This window comes from Doryrhamphus excisus, chromosome 23 (genome assembly GCF_030265055.1).
Source record: "Doryrhamphus excisus isolate RoL2022-K1 chromosome 23, RoL_Dexc_1.0, whole genome shotgun sequence".
Lineage (NCBI taxonomy): Eukaryota > Metazoa > Chordata > Actinopteri > Syngnathiformes > Syngnathidae > Doryrhamphus > Doryrhamphus excisus.
This window is the reverse complement of record NC_080488.1, coordinates 2,674,244-2,697,706: the sequence shown is the minus strand read 5'-3', so window position 1 is coordinate 2,697,706 and position 23,463 is coordinate 2,674,244. Positions and strand designations below refer to the sequence as shown.

Sequence of the window (23,463 nt, the reverse complement as noted above, 5' to 3'; positions counted from 1 at the left end):
GTAGCACCATATGAACTATGAACAATAAAACATCACTTTCTTGGTAAGCGGAAGCCTCCTACCTTTGGTGAAAGTGTTATTAATAATGTATGGAGTGTCATGTGACCCTGAGGTGCAGACATACAGTAAGAACCGAATGGCTTCTGTGGTCATGGAAGAAGCTGTGAGTATTATATTTCATGTATTTATTACAATATGGCAGATTTTTTATGTTAAGAGTTTTTTTTCTTTAGATGTTAATGATGGGTGGTGAAGAAGTGAAAGTGGGGGTAGTACTGGATCCAGTTCCAGGTAAGGTTTCATTACTCAAATGTAAAGTACTCTGGTGTCATATGGAGTTTTTCTTCATTCAGGAGGTAATGAGAGCGTATTTATTCACGAAGACGGACAAAATGTAGACTACATTTTGAAAGAAGAGGTACTTTCCATGTGATTGTGTCATAGTTTGCCTATTCATCACTTTAACACGTCTTGGAACAGAAACTCCACTCCTTCTGCTTCGACCAAGCTGTGACTGCGGACAACATGGGCATTCAGGTAACGACACGTCTGTTTTGTTTGAACAGAGTGCAAACATTTTAAAATGAACGTGTGATATGTACAGAGGTTCCAGCAACAGCTCCTGCAACCTCTCATTGAGTCCATAGGTGAAGGCTACAGTGGCTCCCTGCTCCTTTGTGGAGCCTCCATGGAGAACGTCAGCAGTCTGGTTGACCATGTCATCATTAGACAGGTGAAGTGCATCACTTGTTCATTAGGACACTTCTCAACTATCACTGGAAACAGCGACACCGTCCCTTGTTTATAGCGGTTCGTTGGTTCCAAACCCGATCGTGTTAATTGAGTTCCCGCAGTGTAGGATTCAATGTTAATAAATGCAATATATCAAAATAACAGCGAATATCTTTCTAACATTATTAAATCAACGTAAACACCCATTTACGATTCTATTCATTATTTCCGTCAAATTGTAACTCTTATCCTCGAGACGGCTGCTAGCTAGCAAGCTAACGAACTAGCTAGCTAACCAGTTAGCTTCGAATTTATTTATTCTAAACTTTAGACATTACTGCCACCTAGTGACCAGAATTGCTTGTATACCAATTCTGTTTTGACTAATAATAGACCACAGTCTACCACAAAACAATGGCCATTTAGTTATTAAAGAAAGAATTTAAGAAAAAATATATATAAGTATAGCGAGGGAACAATAATTGGACGGCCGCTAGCTAGCAAGCTAACGAACTAGCTAGCTAACCAGTTAGCTTCGAATATATTTCTTCCAAACTTTTGGGGCCAATAACCTGACACTTTTTTAAATTTACTTTTTTTCATTCTATCATGCTGGACATGCCAGTGATGACTTCATGCAATATTAAAGTAATTTAATGTAATATCGCCATAATGTTTTGAGACATTACTGCCACCTAGTGATCAGAATTGCTTGTATTTCAATTCTGTTTTGACTAATAATAGACCACAGTATACCACAAAACAATGGCCATTTAGTTATTAAAGAAAGAATTTAAGAAAAAATATATAGAAGTATAGCGAGGGAACAATAATTGGACGGCCGCTAGCTAGCAAGCTAACGAACTAGCTAGCTAACCAGTTAGCTTCGAATTTATTTATTCTAAACTTTAGGGGCCAAAAACCTGACACTTTTTTGTATTTACTTTTTTTCATTCTATCATGCTCGACATGCCAGTGGTTACCTCATGCAATATTAAAGTAATTTAATGTAATATCGCCATAATGTTTTGAGACATTACTGCCACCTAGTCACCAGAATTGCTTGTATTTCAATTCTGTTTTGACTAATAGACCACAGTCTACCACAAACAATGGCCATTTAGTTATTAAAGAAAGAATTTAAGAAAATATATATATATATATATATATATATATATATAAGTATAGCGAGGGAACAATAATTGGACGGCCGCTAGCTAGCAAGCTAACGAACTAGCTAGCTAACCAGTTATATTTCTTCTAAACTTTAGGGGCCAAAAACCTGACACTTAGTTATTAAAGAAAGAATTTAAGAAAAAAAAAATAAGTATAGCGAGGGAGCAATAATTGGACCGCAAAATTGCAAGGGGCGGCTGTATAAGATATATTTTTCCCATGAGAAATCATCAAAATAGAAAATAGTCTGTTCCAGGGTCAAACTGCCACCACCATAAAGCCTTTATTTAACATTCTAACCTTCTAAAGGGCTATACAGGTGTAAAAAAAAATTGACATCTGCTTTTTTTTTATAGGTGTTGATAAATGTATTGAATCATGTGATGTCAGAAGTGAAAAGGGAACTGTTTATCTCAGTATCCTTCCTCCAGGTTTGTTTGTATGACACTAACACAGACCATAATCAACATATATCAACATTTATGTAAAAATGATGTGTGTTCTTTTAAGTTTGATCCAGATGGAAGTGGTGTGGACCTCTTGAGCCCTGAGTCTAACAGTCTAGAACTTGTCCTTCATCCAGTCCTGGGAGCGTGAGTGTGACTGATCACATTCAATGAGCAATACAAACATGAGGTTTCATGTTTTCTTTTTAGTCACTGCAACACTGAAGCGGCTTTTGTTTTGGTTTTAGTGTTATCAGCGATTTAAGCGAGGTGTGCGTGGGCTCTGCGGAGGAAGCGTACGCTGTGTATAAGACATGCAGGGAAGAAGCACCGAAGGCCAATGAAGCGCTACGGTAGGTCAAATAAACTCATGCTACATAATCGCTGACTCACTCTGACTGGTTACACAACATATAATTAAATAGTGCTTGCTTGTTTCAACTGTTGAGCAGCTCCGGTTCACTGCAGTTCACAATGACCGTGGAATGGAAACTCCATACAGGTGAGACGGACTCACCTCAGTTTTGTCGCAGCAGGTTCCAGGTCTTCAATCTGGTGGGCGGAGCTTGCAGGAGCGACCCCACAAGGTTAGTCCAATACTGGAGTCTTACATTGTGCTGCATACTTGCTTGCAAGTCATCGTTATGAAGTCAAGATAAGACAGGTCATGTCAAGTCTGAAGTCATAGGCTTAAAAGTCCTTAAACATGTCACGGCCAAACATTTTTATTTGACTTTTTTTCCCCCCCAATGTGACCCTAATACCCCGTTTTACGGTATTTTATGACCAAAAAGTTAACTAGCAGGACCCAATCACAACCCGTATGTGCTAAACACTAGTCTCTTCGACAGCAGCACAAGTGCTCTTTAACCAAGTTATTACGAGCCATAAGAGGTTGTTGCGTTGAAAGCGGCACATATGGTATTTAGATAGCGGAGCGTTTGTCGTTTTTCTAAAGTAGCTGCAGAGTGCATTTGGGTATGTAATGAAGAAAAGCAATGAGCTGTGAAAAGGACCAAACACTATTAGCAACATTTAATTGCTAATCAAGCATTAATGGATGCAGACCCACTGTGCATTATCTATAAAAGTTAGCTATAAAAGTGCAGCAACTCCGACCACAATAATACTGAAATATTGTAAATACATGCATTAAAAAATAATGTGTTAGATTTATGAATTCAATAATACACACAATTGTATCTCTTAAACTCTTAGACTGGACTCCAGTGACTATGTGATGCAGTCATGTGATCAATTGGTGGTCATTTGATATGAAACAAAAATAGCATTTTCATGTCAATGTGTGGGGCTGCACGGCGATCCAGTGGTTAGCACGCAGACCTCATAGCTAGGAGACCCGAGTTCAATTCCACCCTCGGCCATCTCTGTGTGGAGTTTGCCTCCCACATTCCAAAAACATGCTAAGTTAATTAGCGACTCCAAATTGTCCATAGGTATGAATGTGAGTGTGAATGGTTGTTTGTCTATATGTGCGCTGTGATTGGCTGGCCAACAGTCCAGGGTGTACCCCACCTCTTGCCCCAAGATAGTTGGGATAGGCTCCAACACGACCCTTGTGAGGATAAGCGATACAAAATGAATGAATGAATGAGTTCTCCTCCTATTTTGTGTGGAAGTGGTAACTTTTTGGCTTCTTATTTTGTCTTTCCCCACCCTTGGCCATCTCTGTGTGGAGTTTGCATGTTCTCCTCGTGCATGCATGGGTTTTCTCCGGGTATTCCGGTTTCCTCCCACATTCCAAAAACATGCTAGGTTAATTAGCGACTCAAAATAGTCCATTGGTATGAATGTGAGTGTGAATGGTTGTTTGTCTATATGTCCCCTGTGATTGGCTGGCCACCAGTCCAGGGTGTACCCCGCCTCTCGCCCCAAGACAGCTGGGATAGGCTCCAGCACCCCCCGCAACCCTTGTGAGGATTAGTGGTAGAAAATGAATGAATGAATGCTCCTCCTATTTTGTGTGGAAGTGGTAACTTTTTGGCTACTTATTTTGTCATTCTTCACCCTCGGCCATCTCTGTGGAGTTTGCATGTTCTCCCCGTGCTTGCATGGGTTTTTTTTCCGGGTACTCTGGTTTCCTCCCACATTCCAAAAACATGCTAGGTTAATTAGCGACTCCAAATTGTCCATAGGTATGAATGTGAGTGTGAATGGTTGTTTGAAAATCGGTAGAAAATGAATGAATGAATGTCAACGTGTGTTCTCCAGGGTGAGCCCATTGTTGAAGGTGGTGGAGCAGACCCCCGGTGAAGAAACTAAAACAGAGCCGCTCCTGCCTTTCCTTGTACGTGACGCTCTAACAGGAACTAGCAAGACGCTTCTCATCTACTGCATCCGACCAGGTGATACAGACGGCGAGACTCTGTCTGCTTTATCTTTGGCCCAAAAAGTCAAGCATCTGTCAAGAAAAAAGGCCGCCATATGCCGCTGGAGTCCTCGCGAAAGCGAGCGAGAGTTCCGAGGCTGCATTACGGCGCTGAGACACGTGATGATGTCAGAGGCGGGAAATGAGACATATAACATGCGCAGGCTGGCCGAGCTTCTGAAACATCTGCAGGTCATTTGTGAGATGAGACCTTGAAGTCCTCCTGAGCGTCACTAACAAACACTCTGTGGTCTTTCCAACAGATGGTCAAAGATCAGTCGTGGGAGAAGAGGAGGAAAGAATCAGAGAGGATTCAACTCAAGGTCAAACCCCCCCTCACAGAAATACAAACTATGAACATATAGAGGCGGGGTACACCCTGGACTGGTGACCAGCCAATCACAGGGCACATATAGACAAACAACCATTCACACTCACATTCATACCTATGGACAATTTGGAGTCGCTAATTAACTTAGCATGTTTTTGGAATGTGGGAGGAAACCGGAGTACCCGGAGAAAACCCACGCATGCACGGGGAGAACATGCAAACTCCACACAGAGATGGCCGAGGGTGGGGAAAGACAAAATAAGAAGCCAAAAAGTTACCACTTCCACACAAAATAGGAGGAGGACTCATTCATTTTCTACCGCTTATCCTGACAAGGGTTGCTGGGGGCGCTGGAGCCTATCCCAGCTGTCTTCAGGCGAGAGGCGGGGTACACCCTGGACTGGTGGCCAGCCAATCACAGGGCACATATAGACAAACAACCATTCACACTCACATTCATACCTATGGACAATTTGGAGTCGCTAATTAACCTAGCATGTTTTTGGAATGTGGGAGGAAACCGGAGTACCTGGAGAAAACCCACACATGCACGGGGAGAACATGCAAACTCCACACTCGGGTTTGAACTCGGGTCTCCTAGCTGTGAGGTCTGCGCGCTAACCACTCGACCGCTGTGCAGCTTTATTAGTTAAATGATTCTGGCAATAAAATCTCATCCTGTGCATCCTTTCATTTTTAACTATAAACATTTATAGACATTATAAGACGTTTGGACACCCTGACCTAAACCATTACCGTTATGTTGATTTGGCAGCTCCATGGGGTCGGGTGCCAAGCGGACAGACATTTATCTGATACTGAACCCAGCCAGGGTTCAGACGCCGTGAAACGCTTCCAGGAAGAGCTGCGACAGGAAATGGAAGCTCATATCAAAGGTAAAATTACACTTGATGAGGATTGTACTTATACTATATCACCTCGTACTTCGGTATGAAGTACATTATTTAAAAAAAAAAAAAAAAAAACCCTTAAACTGTATTATGGAAAGCAGGAAGTGAACAAATGTAACAGTTACTGATTGTAAAAGTACCAGATGGAGCGGTAGGATTTAATAAGCTTTGCTTCTTCCTACTCCTTTTGGACACGTGGAACTGTGAACTGATTATGTGACAAAAAAAAAAATAATAATAATAATGAAAAAAACTATATAAGGAAAGCAGGAAGTGAACAAATGTAACAGTTACTGATTGTAAAAGTACCAGATGGAGGGGTAGGATTTAATAAGCTTTGCTTCTTCCTACTCCTTTTGGACATGTGGAACTGTGAACTGATTATGTGACAAATAAATAAATAAATAATAAAAAAAACTATATTAGGAAAGCAGGAAGTGAACAAATGTAACAGTTACTGAATGTGATGCATTCAATTGTAATCTGATGCATGTTCAAATGAAATAAAACTATTAACATTACTACTATACTACAGTATATCTGTACAGTGTATCAATGTAGTGTATATTGTGTATATTGTCTATCTCATGTCTGCAGAAGACAAAGAGAGCGCAGAGAAAGTCCAGCAGAGGCTAACAAAGATCCTGCAACTCAAGGAAGCTCTCAGAAAGAACACGGAGAAGAACATGTCTCCAGTAAAATGTGACCTCTGCCTCCAAGTAAACGCCCTTGAGCAGCGACTCGTCCCTTTTCGAATCATTTCTAATCCTTTCTTTGTGCAGTTTATTAGATTTGTGTGTGTGTGCCACCGCAAAAGACGCCCTCACTGCGGCTTGTATTGTTTGTTCTTTTTTAGCACTTGGATGAGCGCCATGCACACGGGCGTAGGAGGCAAGTGAAGGAGCACAGCGGGAGATTAATTCAGCAGGAGGTGGAGAAGATGGAGAAAGACTTGGCAAAGGAGCGGCTTCCAGTAAGATAATGAGATGGAGTGTAGACGTTTTGATATCGTCGTCTATCTTTGGGGAGGATGCTGAGTCAGTTTAAAGGAATGCAAGATTTAGTGCGAACACAAGACATGAATCGTGAGTGAATGTGGCGATTTAGAGGGAGTCGCCACACAGAGAAGTGTAAATAACGATTGGGGAAACAGCTGAGGGATAATAAAGCGCTAACGGATGTGTCTTGCTAGAGCGAGGGACTGCAGAGAGACCTGCTGGTGCTGAGCAGAGAGAGGCGGGTTCTGGTGCTGCAGATGGAGGCCCTGCGAGATGAGGCCCGGCAGGCCCAGACGGCTCTGCAGGACCAGTATGACGTGCACCAAAGTGAGATGAATCATCTGAGGGAGGAGAGCCTGCAGGTACCGTGTGACTGCAACCAGGGGGCGCACTCACCGTTGGGCAAACACAGACAATTTAAAGTACATATTACTGTTTTAGTCTTAATTCAAGTGTTTAAAACTACATCAGGGCGGCACGGCGGTCAAGTGGTTAGCACGAATACCTCACAGCTCGGGGACTAGGGTTCAATTCCACCCTCGGCCATGTGTGGAGTTTGCATGTTCTCCCCGTGCTCCCCGGGTACTCCGGTTTCCTCCCACATTCCAAAAACATGCTAGGTTAATTAGCGACTCCAAATTGTCCATAGGTATGAATGTGAGTGTGAATGGTTGTTTGTCTATATGTGCCCTGTGATTGGCTGGCCACCAGTCCAGGGTGTACCCCGCCTCTCATCCGAAGACAGCTGGGATAGACTCCAGCACCCCCGCGACCCTCGTAAGGATAAGCAGTAGAAAATGAATGAATGAATGAGTTCTCCTCCTATTTTGTGTGGAAGTGGTAACTTTTGGCTTCTTATTTTGTCTTTCCCCACCCTCGGCCATCTCTGTGTGGAGTTTGCATGTTCTCCCCGTGCATGCGTGGGTTTTCTCCGGGTACTCTGGTTTCCTCCCACATTCCAAAAACATGCTAGGTTAATTAGCGACTCCAAATTGTCCATAGGTATGAATGTGAGTGTGAATGGTTGTTTGTCTATATGTGCCCTGTGATTGGCTGTGTACCCCGCCTCTCGCCCAAAGACAGCTGGGATAGGCTCCAGCACCCCCTGTGACCCTCGTGAGGATAAGCGGTAGAAAATGAATGAATGAATGAGTTCTCCTCCTATTTTGTGTGGAAGTGGTAACTTTTTGGCTTCTTATTTTGTCTTTCCCCACCCTCGGCCATCTCTGTGAGGAGTTTGTATGTTCTCCCTGTGCATGCGTGGGTTTTTTCCGGGTACTCCAGGTTTCCTCCCACATTCCAAAAACATGCTAGGTTAATTAGCGACTCCAAATTGTCCATAGGTATGAATGCGAGTGTGAATGGTTGTTTGTCTATATGTGCCCTGTGATTGGCTGTGTACCCCGCCTCTCGCCCAAAGACAGCTGGGATAGGCTCCAAATGAATTTACTGATTTTTCAGTATGCAGCACTGGAAAAAGGTACTTAGTTAGCTTTACTTTTAGCTCATTTTCAAACAAAAAACCTCCATACAAAGAAAATAATACTTGACAATATTTATTTGCAATATTTTTCAAAATAACTTTAAATGCCATAACATTAGTCATGAATGTCAAAACGATGAAATAAGTACTGGACATCCTTAGGTACACCTGCCCCAATCTAATGAGCTGTTTGAAATATTCCTTTATTAAGGAAGTAGCCAGTGAGAATACTGTATAATAATAAAAATAATAATGTATATTCAAACATTTCAGTGAGGCTTCCATTATGTATAGTAAAGATAAGCTGCCAGTCCGACCATGGAGACGGGTAGAAGAAAGAAAAAAGTGAGCTGCAACCCTAGTAAGGCCCAAGACAACAAAGCATTGACGAGCATCGAACAGGAGATGATGAAGAGTCTTGTGATGCCGCTGCCGTGCTTCAGCAACACGGACATCAGGAGGCCGTTAGCCGCTTGTCCCACTACGATCGCCCAAACCGTGCAGGAGTATCCTTCCAGAAAGCTTTTATCGCTCGCTAGGGCGGAAAACGATGACAGACCGTTGATGAGCACACCAAAAACGTAGAGGTAGAGATTCTGCAGGCTGAGTGGAAGCTTCTGGCTCTTCAGCACCCTTTCTGTATAAACAGCTGCCAGCCCGGAAAAGCAGCAATACACCAATATAAGTAAGAGCCCCCATGCTGTGATATGAAGCCTGGTCGCATCATCCGGGACCCCGTTTGCTGGATCCAGGCTGCTGTAGCTGTGGCACACACCTGCTGCCATGAGGAGCCCCACGCTGACCCACTGACGCCAGCGTAGCGTCCTGCTTAGACACAACGAATAAAGCACAGCAGTGGTGGCGATTTTAAGGTTGCTGAGAACCTGGAAAGAGCTCGGATCCATGTACGCTTGCATGAGGACCACCAGGTTGTTATTGACGGCGTAGAGAACAGCCGGGATGGCGTAAGGAGCTACGAGCACCATCGAGTGAGCGGCACGTAACGCGGAGGTGCCGTCGGTTGAAACGAGTGCAGCGAAAGACACGAGCAGCTTGGCGAGCTCGATCATTACCACACACGAGGACGGGTCAAAGGGGACGCGGTCGTCGACTTTGCTCAAAGCGATGAGAGGCGCGTGAGAGCCGTAGATGAAGACCATGACACACAAGAGGACCCCCCACTGGAACCTACTTCGCCACCGCCTCCTGTACCTCGCTGTCTCATTCTGGATCACAATCATTATCACTACCGTGAAATTCAATACAAACTAACTGCAATGCAAATCAACTAGCATGTCAAATAAAACCAAACAGGAAATGTGAGGACCAAACCTCGTCAGCACTTCCTTATTTTAGTCCAAACAAGAAGGAGCACCAGGCTATCTCTACTTGGGCCCTTTTTTCAAGTTGTCAAAAAACTCTTTCACCGTCCTTTCAACATTGGGCACTTGATAGTTTTGCGCCGCGTACATGCCGGTGACGGTCCCCAGCAGCAATCCCACGATGGCGGAGGATCGGAGCTTGGCCGCCACGTAACCAGCCAGGAAGCCCTTCAGGAACGGCGACCCTAACACTGAGCCACCCTGCCGGAGGAATGAAATCCATTAACGTGAGTTGTTTGACACAATGAATACAAGGAAAACTAAATGTAATATTAAGGAAAAATACTACATACTATAATGATTCCAAGGCATTTTATGTACATTACTCACAAAAAGTCAGCATTTGAGTGAAATTTCATTCATTCATTCATTCATTCATTTTCTACCGCTTTTCCTCATGAGGGTCGTGGGGAGTGCCAAAAACCCACGCATGCACGGAGAGAACATGCAAACTCCACACAGAGATGGCCGAGGGTGGGGAAAGACAAAATAAGAAGCCAAAAAGTTACCACTTCCACACAAAATAGGAGAATGCATTCATTTTCTAATGTTTATCCTCACAAGGGTCACAGGGGGTGCTGGAGCCTATCCCGGCTGTCTTTTGGGCGAGAGGCGGGGTACACCCTGGACTGGTGGCCAGCCAATCACAGGGCACATATAGACAAACAACCATTCACACTCACATTCATACCTATGGACAATTTGGAGTCGCTAATTAACCTAGCATGTTTTTGGAATGTGTGAGGAAAACGGAGTACCCGGAGAAAACCCACGCATGCACGGGGAGAACATGCAAACTCCACACATAGATGGCCGAGGCAGGAATTGAACTCTGGTCTCCTAGCTGTGAGGTCTGCGTGCTAACCACTTGACCACCGTGCCGCCCGAGTGAAATTTCAAGATGACGCTAACATGCAAAACCTCAGGTGATTTTATTTTTCTTTGTTTATTTATTCTTTCTTTATTTTATTTTTCTTTCATAATAATAATAATTGAATAACGTACCTGAGGAATTCCAACAGAGATTTGGTTCTCAACTCGCTTTTGGATCTCCTCCAACTGTTCTTTTAGCTGCGTCAGGTCTTTCAGCTGTTTCAGGGGATCCTAAAAATAACACTTTTTTTTCACCACGCAATGACAGTAATTCTGCACAAGTGGTGCAAAAATGCATGCTATTTATGGTCGTTGCAGCTGACAGAGTAAAAGTTGAACAGAGTTTACCGACCATATAACGTCACTAGAGATAAGTTAAGTCATTATTAAAATAAGTAAATTCACAATAAATGTGCGGTTAATATTTTTCTTTCCATTGCTCCTCGTAATAATAATTCTAAACACATTATTGATTATGAGTGACTGCAAAAAAAACAGTACACCGCTTCACTCACCTTGTCATCCGCCATTTTTTCGCATCGAATTGATCGGTGTTCAACTACATAGCCTGGGATAAGCGTTTTGATTAGTTAGGTCTGAGTTCTTTTCCGGGTTAGAATTCTGCACCCTGAATCATAATAAAGCTATACGATCAAATTCGAACAAAACATTTTCATCTTACTTCTACGTTGTGGTTGTCGTTAATGTACAAATCCGATAGACGCATGTCATCTTTAGGAGAGGCTCCTCAATGCAAGTGTCACCTTCACGCGTCAAAAACGTCCTCTCTGATTGGCCAGTGTTTCCGTGTTCACGCAGCTGATTGGCTTAGAGCCTTAGCAAGAAATCGCCATGTTTTTTTGCCAGTCGATGGCGAACGAACCTGCATTTTTCAGACATTAAACCAGCCAAATTCAATACTCTAGCGATAGCGTTTGAAATGTATCAATGTTGTTAACAATGTTAACAATGTTTTACCTTCTTGGTGTGTTTTACATCTGTTCCAAAGCACCGTGAAGCGCTTCGGGCCATTCGAGGTAAGACTTCAACAAGAAGCCATTTCATTGGACAATGCTGTGTGAGTACAGGCAGTATAAAGACAAGCCATTTATGCTACTTTTAAAATAGGGAAGTGCCGGTTCTTTTAACTTGTTAACGCTTCATTAATTCTGTGTTCTTGTTTGTTGATGTTTTATATAATTTTGCAAAGACTAAAGCAATGTTGTGTGTCATCTAGGTTACTAGCACGTTGTACAGGCCTACGTTATGTGGCATATGTTTTCACTTACATTCATTTCCATCTTTTTGCTACTTGTCCACTTTTCACCCTAGCATAATATTAGCATAATATACGTCAAATACACGTATTTTCATTTTAAATTGACAAACATGGCTTTGTCTAAAAAAGAAAACTCAATTGAAGTTCAAAGTTAGTCTGTAACAACATTTTTTTTTATTAAATGTGTTACTAGATCCTGGGTCATCATGGACAAAGTAGAATTATATGAGGTAGTGAAGGTGACAGAGGAGGTGGAGAGCACAGACGTACAAACACCTTCCCTCATGAAAAGAAAGCGTAAAACTAAGGAAGGAAACGAGTTGAAATCAAAGAAACCCAGGTAATCTATATTATATCTGTAATATTGACACATTCCTAAATTGATATTTAGCCCCTGCGTGAATGAATGAATAATAACCCAGACTGTCATACAGGTCCGCGTACCTGCTGTACTACTTCGATGTTTATCAGATTATCCAACAGGAGACACCAAATCAGCCACAATCTGAGATCAACAAGCGAATCAGTGAGAGCTGGAAAAGGCTCAGCGTGGCGGAGAAAGGCTACTATCTGGAAAAGGCCAAGTCGGAGAAGGAGGGTACTAATACAGTAAGTACAGTAATACACCCCTTCGAGTGTGGGCGTGGAGCAGTATTTTTCCTGATTTGACCCTTCATATTGGAATATTGAATAACATAAGAGTGGCATGGAGGACTAGTAGTTAGCGCTCAGGCCTCACAGCTAGGAGACCCGAGTTCAATTCCACCCTCGGCCATCTCTGTGCATGTTCTCCCCGTGCATGCGTGGGTTTTCTCCGAGTATTCCGGTTTCCTCCACATTCCAAAAACATGCTAGGTTAATTAGCGACTCCAAATTGTCCATAGGTATGAATGTGAGTGTGAATGGTTGTTTGTCTATTTGTGCCCTGTGATTGGCTGGCCACCAGTCCAGGGTGTACGCCGCCTCTCGCCCCAAGATAGCCGGGATAGGCTCCAGCACGACCCTTGTGAGGATAAGCGGTAGAAAATGAATAAATGAATGAGTTCTCCTATTTTGTGTGGAAGTGGTAACTTTTTGGATTCTTATTTTGTCTTTCCCCACCCTTGGCCATCCAAAAAATGTAGGGTTATTATTTTGATGTGAATCGCAGTAAGGGGGAAATATGGCGCTGGGATAGGCTCCGGCATTATCCTTATAAGGATAAGCGGTAGAAAATGAATGAACAAATTAGTTCTCCTCCTATTTTGTGTGGAAGTGGTAACTTTTTGGCTTCTTATTTTGTCTTTCCCCACCCTCGGCCATCTCCATAGGTATGAATGTGAGTGTGAATGGTTGTTTGTCTATATGTGCCCTGTGATTGGCTGGCTACCAGTCCAGGGTGTACCCCAAAGACAGCTGGGGTAGGCTCCAGCAACCCCCGCGACCCTTATGAGGATAAGCGGTAGAAAATGAATGAATGAATGAATAACATAACCCTATTAATGACCTCGTTTGTGTTGTTATTGCAGTTATCCCACAGCCCCTCCAAAGACCTCCCCGGCTTCCGTAAAATCCGCCCAAGAGCTAGTTACCTCATCCTCGCCGAAAATCAGCAGGCAGGATGCTCTCAGGCAGAAGCTCCAGATCCTCCAGCCGAGGGAGGCGTGTCATCTTTGACTCCAAAGAAGCCGCAAAGAAGCATGCCTGGCTTGGCCTGCAAGGTGGAGGTTTGTCAGAAGTCCACCGTTCTGGATAACCTCGGGAAGCACACGCAAGACGCGTCATCAACAATCCCGGGAAGCGCATCGTCCTCTTCATCGCCCATCACATCCGCGTCCCCGGCTTCCACAGATGTTTCTTTCTCACAGAGCTCTGTGGATGCTACGGTAAACGGTGTTGGAGTGAAAAGAAGCGAGATGAGAGATACTGCTGGTGTTAACAGTATGATGGCGGTGCAGCAAATACAAGGGGAGATGACGCAGATGGTTGCCATCATCCCCAATCAGGTGACATGTTCACATCCGCCATTAACGTTTACATTCATGTCGTTGATGAATTCAAGCCTCTCTCCTCATTTCAGGCTGGGGTTAACTCCTTTAGTCCTGTAATGATGCTTTCTGTGGGAGCCAAAGAAGAGCAAGAAGCTTCGCCTTCATACAAGATGGTAACCTCTATCAGCATCCATGGCGAATATTAACTTAAAGTATATTAAAGTCAAATAACTGCGTTTGTCCCCCTTTGCAGTCTGTGAAGACATACACCAGAAGAGGTCGTGGGAGGTGTCTAAATCCTAGCTGTTCATTTGTCTACGTCACCCGCCACAAGCCGACCAAATGTCCCGATTGTGGGAGCCATCTTGGCGGCAAATGGACACCTGCAGTGAGTATTCGGTCGTGATTGACACTCGATACAGTGATGTAGTAATTCAACAATGTGTTATTATTGTGATCAGTTTATCTGTACGTCATATTGAAGGAGTATTATATTTTAATATATATTCAGGTCAGGGGCGGCACGGCGGTCGAGTGGTTAGCGCGCAGACCTCACAGCTAGGAGACCAGGGTTCAATTCCACCCTCGGCTATCTCTGTGGAGTTTGCATGTTCTCCCCGTCTCACACAGAGATGCCCGAGGATGGGGAAAGACAAAATAAGAAGTCAAAAAGTTACCACTTCCACACAAAATAGGAGTAGAACTCATTCATTCATTTTCTACCGCTTTTTTTCCTCACGAGGGTCGCGGGGGGTGCTGGAGCCTATCCCAGCTGTCTTCGGGCGAGAGGCAGGGTACAACCTGGACTGGTGGCCAGCCAATCACAGGGCACATATAGACAAACAACCATTCACACTCACATTCATACCTATGGACAATTTGGAGTCGCTAATTAACCTAACATGTTTTTGGAATGTGGGAGGAAACCGGAGTACCCGGAGAAAACCCACGCATGCACGGGGAGAACATGCAAACTCCACACAGAGATGGCCGAGGGTGGAATTGAACCCTGGTCTCCTAGCTGTGAGGTCTGCACGCTAACCACTTCTCCACCGTGCTGCCCTCATTACTGCAATTAGACTAGCATAATTTTTTCACTTGAATCAAATAAATGTATTCATTTAGCGTCATTATAAATTGCCTAAATTTGCCTCCATTTCTACATCAGGCAAAGAAAAGCAAACAAAAACCTCCAGGTCTCCAAGAAACCAAGGCTATGTCCGATGCGGCCCAAGCCAAGTGTGCTTCAAGCTGCCAGGCCGCAACACAGGAGAGGAATGCCGATGTGGGTAAAAGCAAAGTGAGAAGAAGAGGGCGGCCCAAAAAGCAATGCAGCAGTGCAGTTACAGCTGATCAGACACTAGAGGGCATCATTGAGTCACAGGAGAAAACACGGTGTGTCCATGTAATAATAATAATAAGCTGAGTCACTGCCCAATTCACCTCACCAGTGCTTTATTCTATTTGATAATATGTTGTTGAATAGGCATGTGAAAGAAATAACAGTCCGAAGGCAAGATGGCGTGCAGAAGAGGCCTGTAAGACCCATCTTACCTGCCTGTTATAGCACAGGTGAAAGAAACAGCAAAGCCTCTATTAAAAACTCTGTTTTATGACACAGTTATATATATATATGTTATATCTCCTTCCAGGTCATACTTTGTTCCAGGTCATCACTGTTCCACCTGCAAGTGGAACATTTCAGACAGCAAACAGCAAATCACAGATCGGTAGGTTGCATCACGCTCTCTATTCATATTCATATGTCATATGTTCTTTTATTTGACAATGATGACAATCAGGTTTTTATCCTAAACCGCAGAACCACACGCGAGTTTCTCAGGTCTCAAACCTCTCACCTTGAAACAACTCGGTCAGGAGGTCCCAGCCAAGCAGGTCATTACACACCAATCTGTAAGAATCATATTAATATACGAGATTAGCTGTTCTTCATCAATATATTTTGTGTGTTTTTTTTTTTACACAGGGTTCTCTTGTGTCTTCAAGTCCGACTGTTGCTTCACTACCTGAAAAGAAAACAACCGTTGTCTCGGTCGTGCCTTTCACTAAGGTGACGGTTGGCGATTTTGTAAGTGTAAGTGTACTCGCGACCCTCATGAGGATAAGTGGTAGAAAATGAATGAGTTCGCCTCCTATTTTGTGTGGAAGTGGTAACATTTTGGCTTCTTATTTTGTCTTTCCCCACCCTTGGCCATCTCCCAGTGTTCTCCCCGCGCATGCGTGGGTTTTCTCCGGGTACTCCGGTTTCCTCCCACATTCCAAAAACATGCTAGGTTAATTAGCGACTCCCAAATTGTCCATAGGTATGAATGTGAGTGTGAATGGTTGTTTGTCTATATGTGCCCTGTGATTGGCTGGCCACCAGTCCAGGTTGTACCCCGCCTCCCGCCCGAAGACAGCTGGGATAGGCTCCAGCACTCATCGCGACCCTCATGAGGATAAGCGGTAGAAAATGAATGAATGAATGAGTTCTCCTCCTATTTTGTGTGGAAGTGGTAACTTTTTGGCTTCTTATTTTGTCTTTCCCCACCCTCGGCCATCTCTGCGTGGAGTTTGCATGTTCTCCCCGTGCATGCATGGGTTTTCTCCGGGTACTCCGGTTTCCTTCCACATTCCAAAAACATGCTAGGTTAATTAGCGACTCCAAATTGTCCATAGGTATGAATGTGAGTGTGAATGGTTGTTTGTCTATATGTGCCCTGTGATTGGCTGGCTAGCCACCAGTCCAGGGTGTACCCCGCCTCTCGCCCGAAGACAGCTAGGATAGGCTCCAGCACCCCTGGCAACCCTTGTGAGGAAAAAGCGGTAGAAAATGAATGAATGAATGAGTTCTCCTCCTATTTTGTGTGGAAGTGGTAACTTTTTGGCTTCTTATTTTGTCTTTCCCCACCCTCGGCCATCTCTGTGTGGAGTTTGCATGTTCTCCCCGTGCATGCGTGGGTTTTCTCCGGGTACTCCGGTTTCCTCCCACATTCCAAAAACATGATAGGTGTAGCGATGGACAACTGTAACATATTTACATGTCTATTCCATTCATTACTGCACTTTTTTTTCTTTTTGTTTTTTATTTATAAACCAAGGACCTGGGACTGTCTACAGCAAGAGGCAGGGGTCGCTGTACAAACTTGCTGTGCAGCTACATGTATAAAAACAGACACAAGCCATTAGTGTGCCCTAAATGTGGCTACGAGCTGTCCCAGAGGAACCCCAAAGGAACCAAGGTGAAACATTTATGTTTCTGTACTCTGTTTGGATGCAACACATGTTCTCACATGTAGTAGCTATCTTTTCTCTCTCTTTTACAGTCAACGAAACTGGTTGATCCACACCGGCCGCTGAGTCCCGCTCAGAAAGACCTGCAGCGCCAATCCACTTTGCAGCTCCTTCGTCATTCCCTGCAGATTCCCGAGAGCGAGGCTGAGCTCCAGGAAACGCTAAACCTCATCCAGGAGCTCAACAGTCTTCAAATTGTCTTGGTTCAATCGGGACAGCAGGAGCAGGAGCAGGATGGCGATGTCGAGACGGAGACCCTGGTGGAGACCGGCTGGCCTCAGTTTTATGAATCATCTGCCACACATTGTGGCCTGTGCAATGGAACTCTTTACAAAGGAGCTCAGGGGTGAGAAGATGGGAACTTTTAATGACAAAGTTCCCCATTTCTGCTTCTGTTTTTATTACTGAACATCATTATTTCTTGTGTTGATGTCTGCTTCCTTAACGACACGCCGTGTGTTTACGTAACCAAGCACCATCGCAGGACAGGAGGACTGCTGGCTACTTACTGAGGCGCTCATCCAGACGGCATCTCTGCAGCTCAAAGTGTGTCTCAATGCACAATGTCTGGCTCTGCACAGCTTCACAGACCTGCATCCAGGTAAAGGACTCTCATATCACCTCCTACTTTGGTACGTGACAAAAATAAAATAAAAATAAAATAAAACAAAATATTTTTTTTTTTTTACAAAAAATGTAAAAATTAAAAAAAAATTAAAAAAATGTAAAAATTAAATTTAAAAAAATGTAAAAATTAAATTTAAAAAAATGTAAAAATTAAAAAAAATTAATTTAAAAAAAATTAAAAACTTGTACTACTGTAATACGAGGTACATTATTTTAATTTTTTTTTTTTTAAAAAACCTTAAACTGTATTATGGAAAGCAGGAAGTGAACAAATGTAACAGTTACTGATTGTAAAAGTACCAGATGGAGGGGTAGGATTTAATAAGCTTTGCTTCTTCCTACTCCTATTGGACATGTGGAACTGTGAACTGATTATGTGATGCATTCAATTGTAATCTGATGCATGTTCAAATGAAATGTAACCATTACCATTAATATTTTATGTGGGTTCGGCTTTGCTGTGTTCTGCATAAAGAGCAAAGGCAGCCTACCTCTGCATCAAAGAACCATCAGATGCTTCTCCTGCACGTATAGCATTCCCTCGTTGTCCAAAGGTGTCCCAAACAGGAAGTTAGCTTACCTTTGATCTCCCGCTCTGTATGAGTCTCATTCATTTTCTTTGGCAGGTTTGTTCAACATTGGAAACAGACTTCTTATTAGTATCGATCTGTTGCTGAAGATGCGAACCAAAATCAGAATGGGACACCCACCCTCTCAGGTTGCCACGACCGTATTGGACCACGCCCCCAATCACCCTGGTAACGTCAAACAAACAAACAAACAACCACCGCAGCATCATTTCATTTAATAATACATTATTTAAAAATGGCGGCGTGTCTTTTTGCATCAGTACACACCTTGAGTCCGGAGGAGATGTCCCAAATTCAAGAGCTTCTCCTGGTGGGCTACTGGGCCTTCGAGAGCCTGACAGTGCGAGATTACAACGACATGATCTGCGGCGTTTGTGGCGTCGCTCCCAAGTTGGAGATCGCCAGGCGACACCCGGACAATGTGCTGGAGCTGAGGAACGTGGAGGTGAAGCAAAAGAGAACAATATGAGATGTAGCATCCATACAGAATCTCTGGAGTGTTGACCTCGAGGGGGGGGGGGGTCTGTCTGTAGTTCACCTGGCCCCAGGCCGCAGTGTCAGACGAGGTGCACGTGGATGACTTCTGGCTGACCATGGAGAGCGAGGCCATCGAGCAGGCAGCTTTCCCCGCTGACATCCCCATCACGCGGATGGATGCTTCCATCATCGCCCCCTTCATCCCACCACTGATGAGGGGCCAGGCTGTCATCAACACGGAAAAGGATAAGATCATGACACAACCACAGCTGCCTTCAGGTACATTCATTCATTCATTTTCTACCGCTTTTCCTCATGAGGCTCGCGGGGGTGCTGGAGCCTATCCCAGCTGTCTTCAGGCGAGCGGCGTGGTACACCCTGGACTGGTTGCCAGCCAATCACAGGGCACATATAGACAAACAACCATTCACACTCACATTCATACCATACCAATTTGGAGTTGCTAATTAACCTAGCATGTTTTTGGAATGTGGGAGGAAACCGGAGTACCCGGAGAAAACCCACGCATGCACAGGGAGAACATGCAAACTCCACACAGAGAGACCGAGGGTGGGGAATGACAAAATAAGAAGCCAAAAAGTTACCACTTCCACACAAAATTGGAGGAGAACTCATTCATTCATTTTCTACCGCTTATCCTCACGAGGGTCGCAGGGGTTGCTGGAGCCTATCCCAGCTGTCTTTGAGCGAAAGGTGGGGTACACCCTGGACTGGTGGCCAGCCAATCACAGGGCACATATAGACAAACAACCATTCACACTCACATTCATACCTATGGACAATTTGGAGTCGCTAATTAACCTAGCATGTTTTTGGAATGTGGGAGGAAACCGGAGTACCCGGAGAAAACCCACGCATGCACGGGGAGAACATGCAAACTCCACACAGAGATGGCCGAGGGTGGGATTGAACCCTGGTCTCCTAGCTGTGAGGAGACTGGGGTGGGTGGTCACATGACCTATAAGAAAATAAGCAGAGAAGACAAGAAATTGATGCCCATTGTTGATCTTTTCATTTCATTTTTTTACTCCATGTCTAAATGTTTCTCTCCTCTTTCAGGAGATCCGTCAGTTTTGGTGCGTCTTTTTCACGACGGTGAGCTGAAACCCGACAAGATGGAAGATCACACTGAGGATGAGCTGAGAGCTATTCTGGAACGCTGCGGGGCGAGCATCTCCCCGGACTCAACTAAGGTGTGTTTGTGTTCCTCGAAGTTCACACCCATACAGTTTCTCAGGAGAGTCCACACCTCAGAATAACAATGTCTTTCCATGCTGGTATAGAAATAGACACTTTTATACTATTTTATCCTTGTTAATATCCCGCAAGGCATGCTGGGAAGTCCACAGGCACAGTTATAAGTGTTTATTTTGATCCCGATGTGTTACTTATTATTAATTTTGCTGTGAGTGAGTGAGGTGTTTTGGAGCCTGTTGATTTCACTTCCTGTAGTAATGGTTTAATTTCATTTGAACATGCATCAGATTACAATTGAATGCATCACATAATCAGTTCACAGTTCCACATGTCCAAAAGGAGTAGGAAGAAGCAAAGCTTATTAAATCCTACCCCTCCATCTGGTACTTTTACAATCAGTAACTGTTACATTTGTTCACTTCCTGCTTTCCTAATATAGTTTAAGTATTTTTTTTTTTACTTTTTTTAATTTAAATTTTTTTTTTTACTTTTTTAATTAAAAAAAATATATATATATTTTTAGTATTGTCCCATTAGAAGATATAATCAAATGTTTGTGTACTCTCATACGTACTACTACTGTTCAATGTTGACACTGAAATGCCGTTCTGTCTGTCTCCCTTTTAAGAATGAGCTGCTCTCTTCACTGATCTCCATGTGCACGCTTGCTCACAGCGGCCTCCCCTCGGCCCCCCAGCCCCCTCAACACCTCACTGCCGGCAAACTGTCTAAAGTCTGCCCCCATAAGGTAAAAACAAAGTACAATATGTGACGCATTTTTCGTACTAAATAATTGTATATGCAGGTCGTGTGCGGTTCCAAGTACTTGGTGAGAGGAGAGACGGCGCGGGACCACGTGGACCTGCTACTGTCCTCTCGTTACTGGCCTCCGGTCTACGTTAGCGACTGCGCTCGGCAGGTGGCGCTCTGTACGGACATGCAGTACCCAGAAACGGCCGCTCAGATGTGGGGGAGGAACCAGGGCTGCTTCTCTGACCCTTTTAACCAACCTGAGGTACTTTGCTATCATCTTGAGGAATGAAATGAAATATAACGTAGACTAGTCACTGTGCAGTATTGAAAGACACTTTTGTTTTTGCTAACCATAACATTAAATGACTCTAAAGCCGGGGTCTCAAACATGCGGCCCGCGCAAGTTTGATATGGATGCTGTATGGTATCATGTACCCAGAAAAAATTATTACGTTTGATTCATGTTCATGTTAAAGGTTAAATAACTGTTAATAGTTATCCTCCCTATCCGTGTGGAAGTGGTAAGTTTTTGGCTATTTAAGTTGAAAGGAAATAACTTGAAGGCTACCGTTTAGGTCGCTAGATCTCTAGTTTGCGAGTTAGCATGTGTCTCAAGACCCTGCAGTTGCGCAATATGTTGTAAATCAGGGGTCTCAAACACGCGGCCCGTGGGCCAAATGTGGCCCGCAGGACACTAGTTTGAGGCCCCCGCCTTGATATGAAAGTTTAATGTTAGTGCGGCCCGCGCAAGTTTGATATGGATGCTGTATGGTATCATGTACCCAGAAAAAATTATTACGTTTGATTCATGTTCATGTTAAAGGTTAAATAACTGTTAATAGTTATCCTCCCTATCCGTGTGGAAGTGGTAAGTTTTTGGCTATTTAAGTTGAAAGGAAATAACTTGAAGGCTACCGTTTAGGTCGCTAGATCTCTAGTTTGCGAGTTAGCATGTGTCTCAAGACCCTGCAGTTGCGCAATATGTTGTAAATCAGGGGTCTCAAACACGCGGCCCGTGGGCCAAATGTGACCCGCAGGACACTAGTTTGAAGCCTTGATATGAAAATTTAATGTTAGTGCGGCCCGCGCAAGTTTGATATGGATGCTGTATGGTATCATGTACATTATGTATCATGTGAGAAAAGGGGTCTTTTGTTTTCGGATATTTTAGCGTCTGACCCCAGTTCTTGTGTTCTTCAGCTGGTGTCATGTGGAGAGCTGCAGGAGAAGCCCTACACCGCAGACCTCTCCGTGTTGGAGGACATCCAGCAGCTTCACCCACTCACAAAATCTTCCTCTTGTTGGCTGGTGCATCCTCCTAAACCATCTCAGAGGCAGGAGAGCGCCCTCCCGGAGCACCATTCCATGGCCCTGTGCAGAGACCTGGAGCCCCTCATCGGCACCGTGATTGCAATTGACAAGGAAGAGAACGAGGAGGCGGCGGCGGAGAGCGATGAGAGTTCAGCCGAGTGTTCTTCGGTGAACCGTTTGAGGACACAACCCGTGGCTTTCAACAACCCGGCACATTACTACCTTTACAACCGTCTGCTGGATTTTCTTTCCAGCAGGGACATCGTGAGTCAGCAGATCAGCCAAGTGGTGAAGCTGTGCCAACCCGGAGAGGTCGTCATCCGGGACGCTTTGTATCGCCTGGGAGTGGCAAACATCAACACGGAGAGGGACGAAGGTGAAAAAAGTGTGTCGGAGGAAGACATTGAAAAATGTGATTGAAGGACCACCTCATGAAAGAAAACGGTAGAACAGCAAAACATCCCCACATATAGGGTAAATGTAAACACGTTTAAATTAAACAAGTCATTATTTATTAAGTGACCATTTGTTTTTAATGTGCATTGAGATTTGTAAAAATGATCTGGAACGCCTGTTGTAAATATTGATATATTAATATTTTACAGTTCTGGTGAGATTGTATTTGTCACACTGTTCCACTCACCGTCAGTACTACTTCCACAGCCCTGCCTGATACTATATATTACTGATACTACACACAGTAGGTATGAAGATACGGTATATATATATATATATATAAAGCATGGGTCTCAAACATGCGGCCTGCGGGCCAAATGTGGCCCACAGGACACTACTTTGAGGCCCCCGCCGTGATATGAAAGTTTAATGTTAGTGCGGCCCGCTCAAGTTTGATATGGATGCTGTATGGTATCATGTACCCAGAAAAAATTATTACGTTTGATTAATGTTCATGTTAAAGGTTAAATAACTGTTAATAGTTATCCTCCCTATCCGTGTGGAAGTGGTAAGTTTTTGGCTATTTAAGTTTAAAGGAAATATAACTTGAAGGCTACCGTTTAGGTCGCTAGCTCTCTAGTTTGCGAGTTAGCACGTGTCTCAAGACCCCGCAGCTGCGCAATATGTTGTAAATAAAAAGAGTATAAATGTGACTATAGTCGTGTTTTGTCATGTCTACAGGGCTCTAATAATGCTTTGTTCATTTTAATCTGAAAAAAATCATTTGTCTACCCACCAACTATATGTGGTTTCTTAAGTTTTTATTA

General features: G+C 43.8%; 4 protein-coding genes across 11 annotated transcripts; 2 read left to right on the top strand and 2 right to left on the bottom strand.

Moving 5' to 3' along the window:
• The first annotated feature begins 497 nt into the window (after nt 1-497).
• Nucleotides 498-6,704, top strand: LOC131110402 (uncharacterized). Its single transcript, XM_058063491.1, has 10 exons — nt 498-537; nt 605-733; nt 2,265-2,339; nt 2,419-2,501; nt 2,603-2,707; nt 2,807-2,941; nt 4,587-4,720; nt 5,007-5,066; nt 5,850-5,970; nt 6,583-6,704. The coding sequence occupies exons 1-9, from the start codon at nt 526-528 to the stop codon at nt 5,888-5,890; spliced, it is 774 nt and encodes a 257-aa protein (XP_057919474.1). The 5' UTR covers nt 498-525; the 3' UTR covers nt 5,891-5,970; nt 6,583-6,704.
• A 618-nt stretch (nt 6,705-7,322) lies between these two features.
• Nucleotides 7,323-23,443, top strand: hmgxb3 (HMG box domain containing 3). Of its 5 annotated transcripts, none has more exons than XM_058063488.1 (22): nt 7,323-7,345; nt 11,731-11,799; nt 12,194-12,340; nt 12,435-12,609; nt 13,509-13,985; nt 14,060-14,143; nt 14,224-14,358; nt 15,139-15,365; nt 15,457-15,542; nt 15,623-15,700; nt 15,793-15,866; nt 15,958-16,065; nt 17,072-17,212; nt 17,297-17,610; nt 17,738-17,865; nt 18,518-18,649; nt 18,742-18,926; nt 19,015-19,237; nt 20,039-20,172; nt 20,805-20,924; nt 20,982-21,191; nt 22,130-23,442. In XM_058063488.1, exons 3-22 carry the CDS (start codon nt 12,207-12,209, stop codon nt 22,658-22,660), a joined length of 3,696 nt encoding a protein of 1,231 aa, XP_057919471.1. In that variant the 5' UTR covers nt 7,323-7,345; nt 11,731-11,799; nt 12,194-12,206; the 3' UTR covers nt 22,661-23,442. The 5 variants fall into 5 exon arrangements, with proteins under 5 accessions (XP_057919471.1, XP_057919470.1, XP_057919467.1 ...); XM_058063487.1 differs by having other exon boundaries at nt 7,330-7,345; nt 11,731-11,758; XM_058063484.1 differs by lacking the exon at nt 7,323-7,345 and adding an exon at nt 10,740-10,774 and having other exon boundaries at nt 15,958-16,059; nt 22,130-23,443.
• On the bottom strand, nt 8,382-9,849 carry slc35a4 (solute carrier family 35 member A4). Its single transcript, XM_058063489.1, has one exon. The coding sequence runs from the start codon at nt 9,705-9,707 to the stop codon at nt 8,751-8,753; it is 957 nt and encodes a 318-aa protein (XP_057919472.1). The 5' UTR covers nt 9,708-9,849; the 3' UTR covers nt 8,382-8,750.
• LOC131110403 (SLC35A4 upstream open reading frame protein) lies at nt 9,704-11,783 on the bottom strand. Of its 4 annotated transcripts, XM_058063495.1 has the most exons (4): nt 11,404-11,524; nt 11,237-11,289; nt 10,854-10,952; nt 9,704-10,049 (listed from the first exon to the last, which is right to left on the bottom strand). In XM_058063495.1, exons 2-4 carry the CDS (start codon nt 11,249-11,251, stop codon nt 9,852-9,854), a joined length of 312 nt encoding a protein of 103 aa, XP_057919478.1. In that variant the 5' UTR covers nt 11,252-11,289; nt 11,404-11,524; the 3' UTR covers nt 9,704-9,851. The 4 variants fall into 4 exon arrangements, with proteins under 4 accessions (XP_057919478.1, XP_057919475.1, XP_057919477.1 ...); XM_058063492.1 differs by lacking the exons at nt 11,237-11,289; nt 11,404-11,524 and adding an exon at nt 11,700-11,783; XM_058063494.1 differs by having other exon boundaries at nt 11,237-11,481.
• Nucleotides 23,444-23,463: the final 20 nt, after the last annotated feature.

Bases quoted from the DNA above. Each gene is read 5' to 3' on its own strand.
- slc35a4 (XM_058063489.1), bottom strand. From the start codon at position 9,707: ATGATTGTGATCCAGAATGAGACAGCGAGGTACAGGAGGCGGTGGCGA.
- LOC131110402 (XM_058063491.1), top strand. The intron at 2,708-2,806 runs GTAGGTCAAATA...ACTGTTGAGCAG, and splicing joins AAGGCCAATGAAGCGCTACG to CTCCGGTTCACTGCAGTTCA. The intron at 2,942-4,586 runs GTTAGTCCAATA...TGTGTTCTCCAG, and splicing joins TGCAGGAGCGACCCCACAAG to GGTGAGCCCATTGTTGAAGG.
- hmgxb3 (XM_058063483.1), top strand. The intron at 15,701-15,792 runs GTAGGTTGCATC...CCTAAACCGCAG, and splicing joins AAACAGCAAATCACAGATCG to AACCACACGCGAGTTTCTCA. The intron at 15,867-15,957 runs GTCATTACACAC...TTTTTTACACAG, and splicing joins AGGAGGTCCCAGCCAAGCAG to GGTTCTCTTGTGTCTTCAAG.
- LOC131110403 (XM_058063492.1), bottom strand. From the start codon at position 11,753: ATGGCCCGAAGCGCTTCACGGTGCTTTGGAACAGATGTAAAACACACC. The intron at 10,953-11,699 runs GTAAAACATTGT...TGTTATTTTTAG, and splicing joins ATGTAAAACACACCAAGAAG to GATCCCCTGAAACAGCTGAA. The intron at 10,050-10,853 runs GTACGTTATTCA...TTCCTCCGGCAG, and splicing joins TCTCTGTTGGAATTCCTCAG to GGTGGCTCAGTGTTAGGGTC.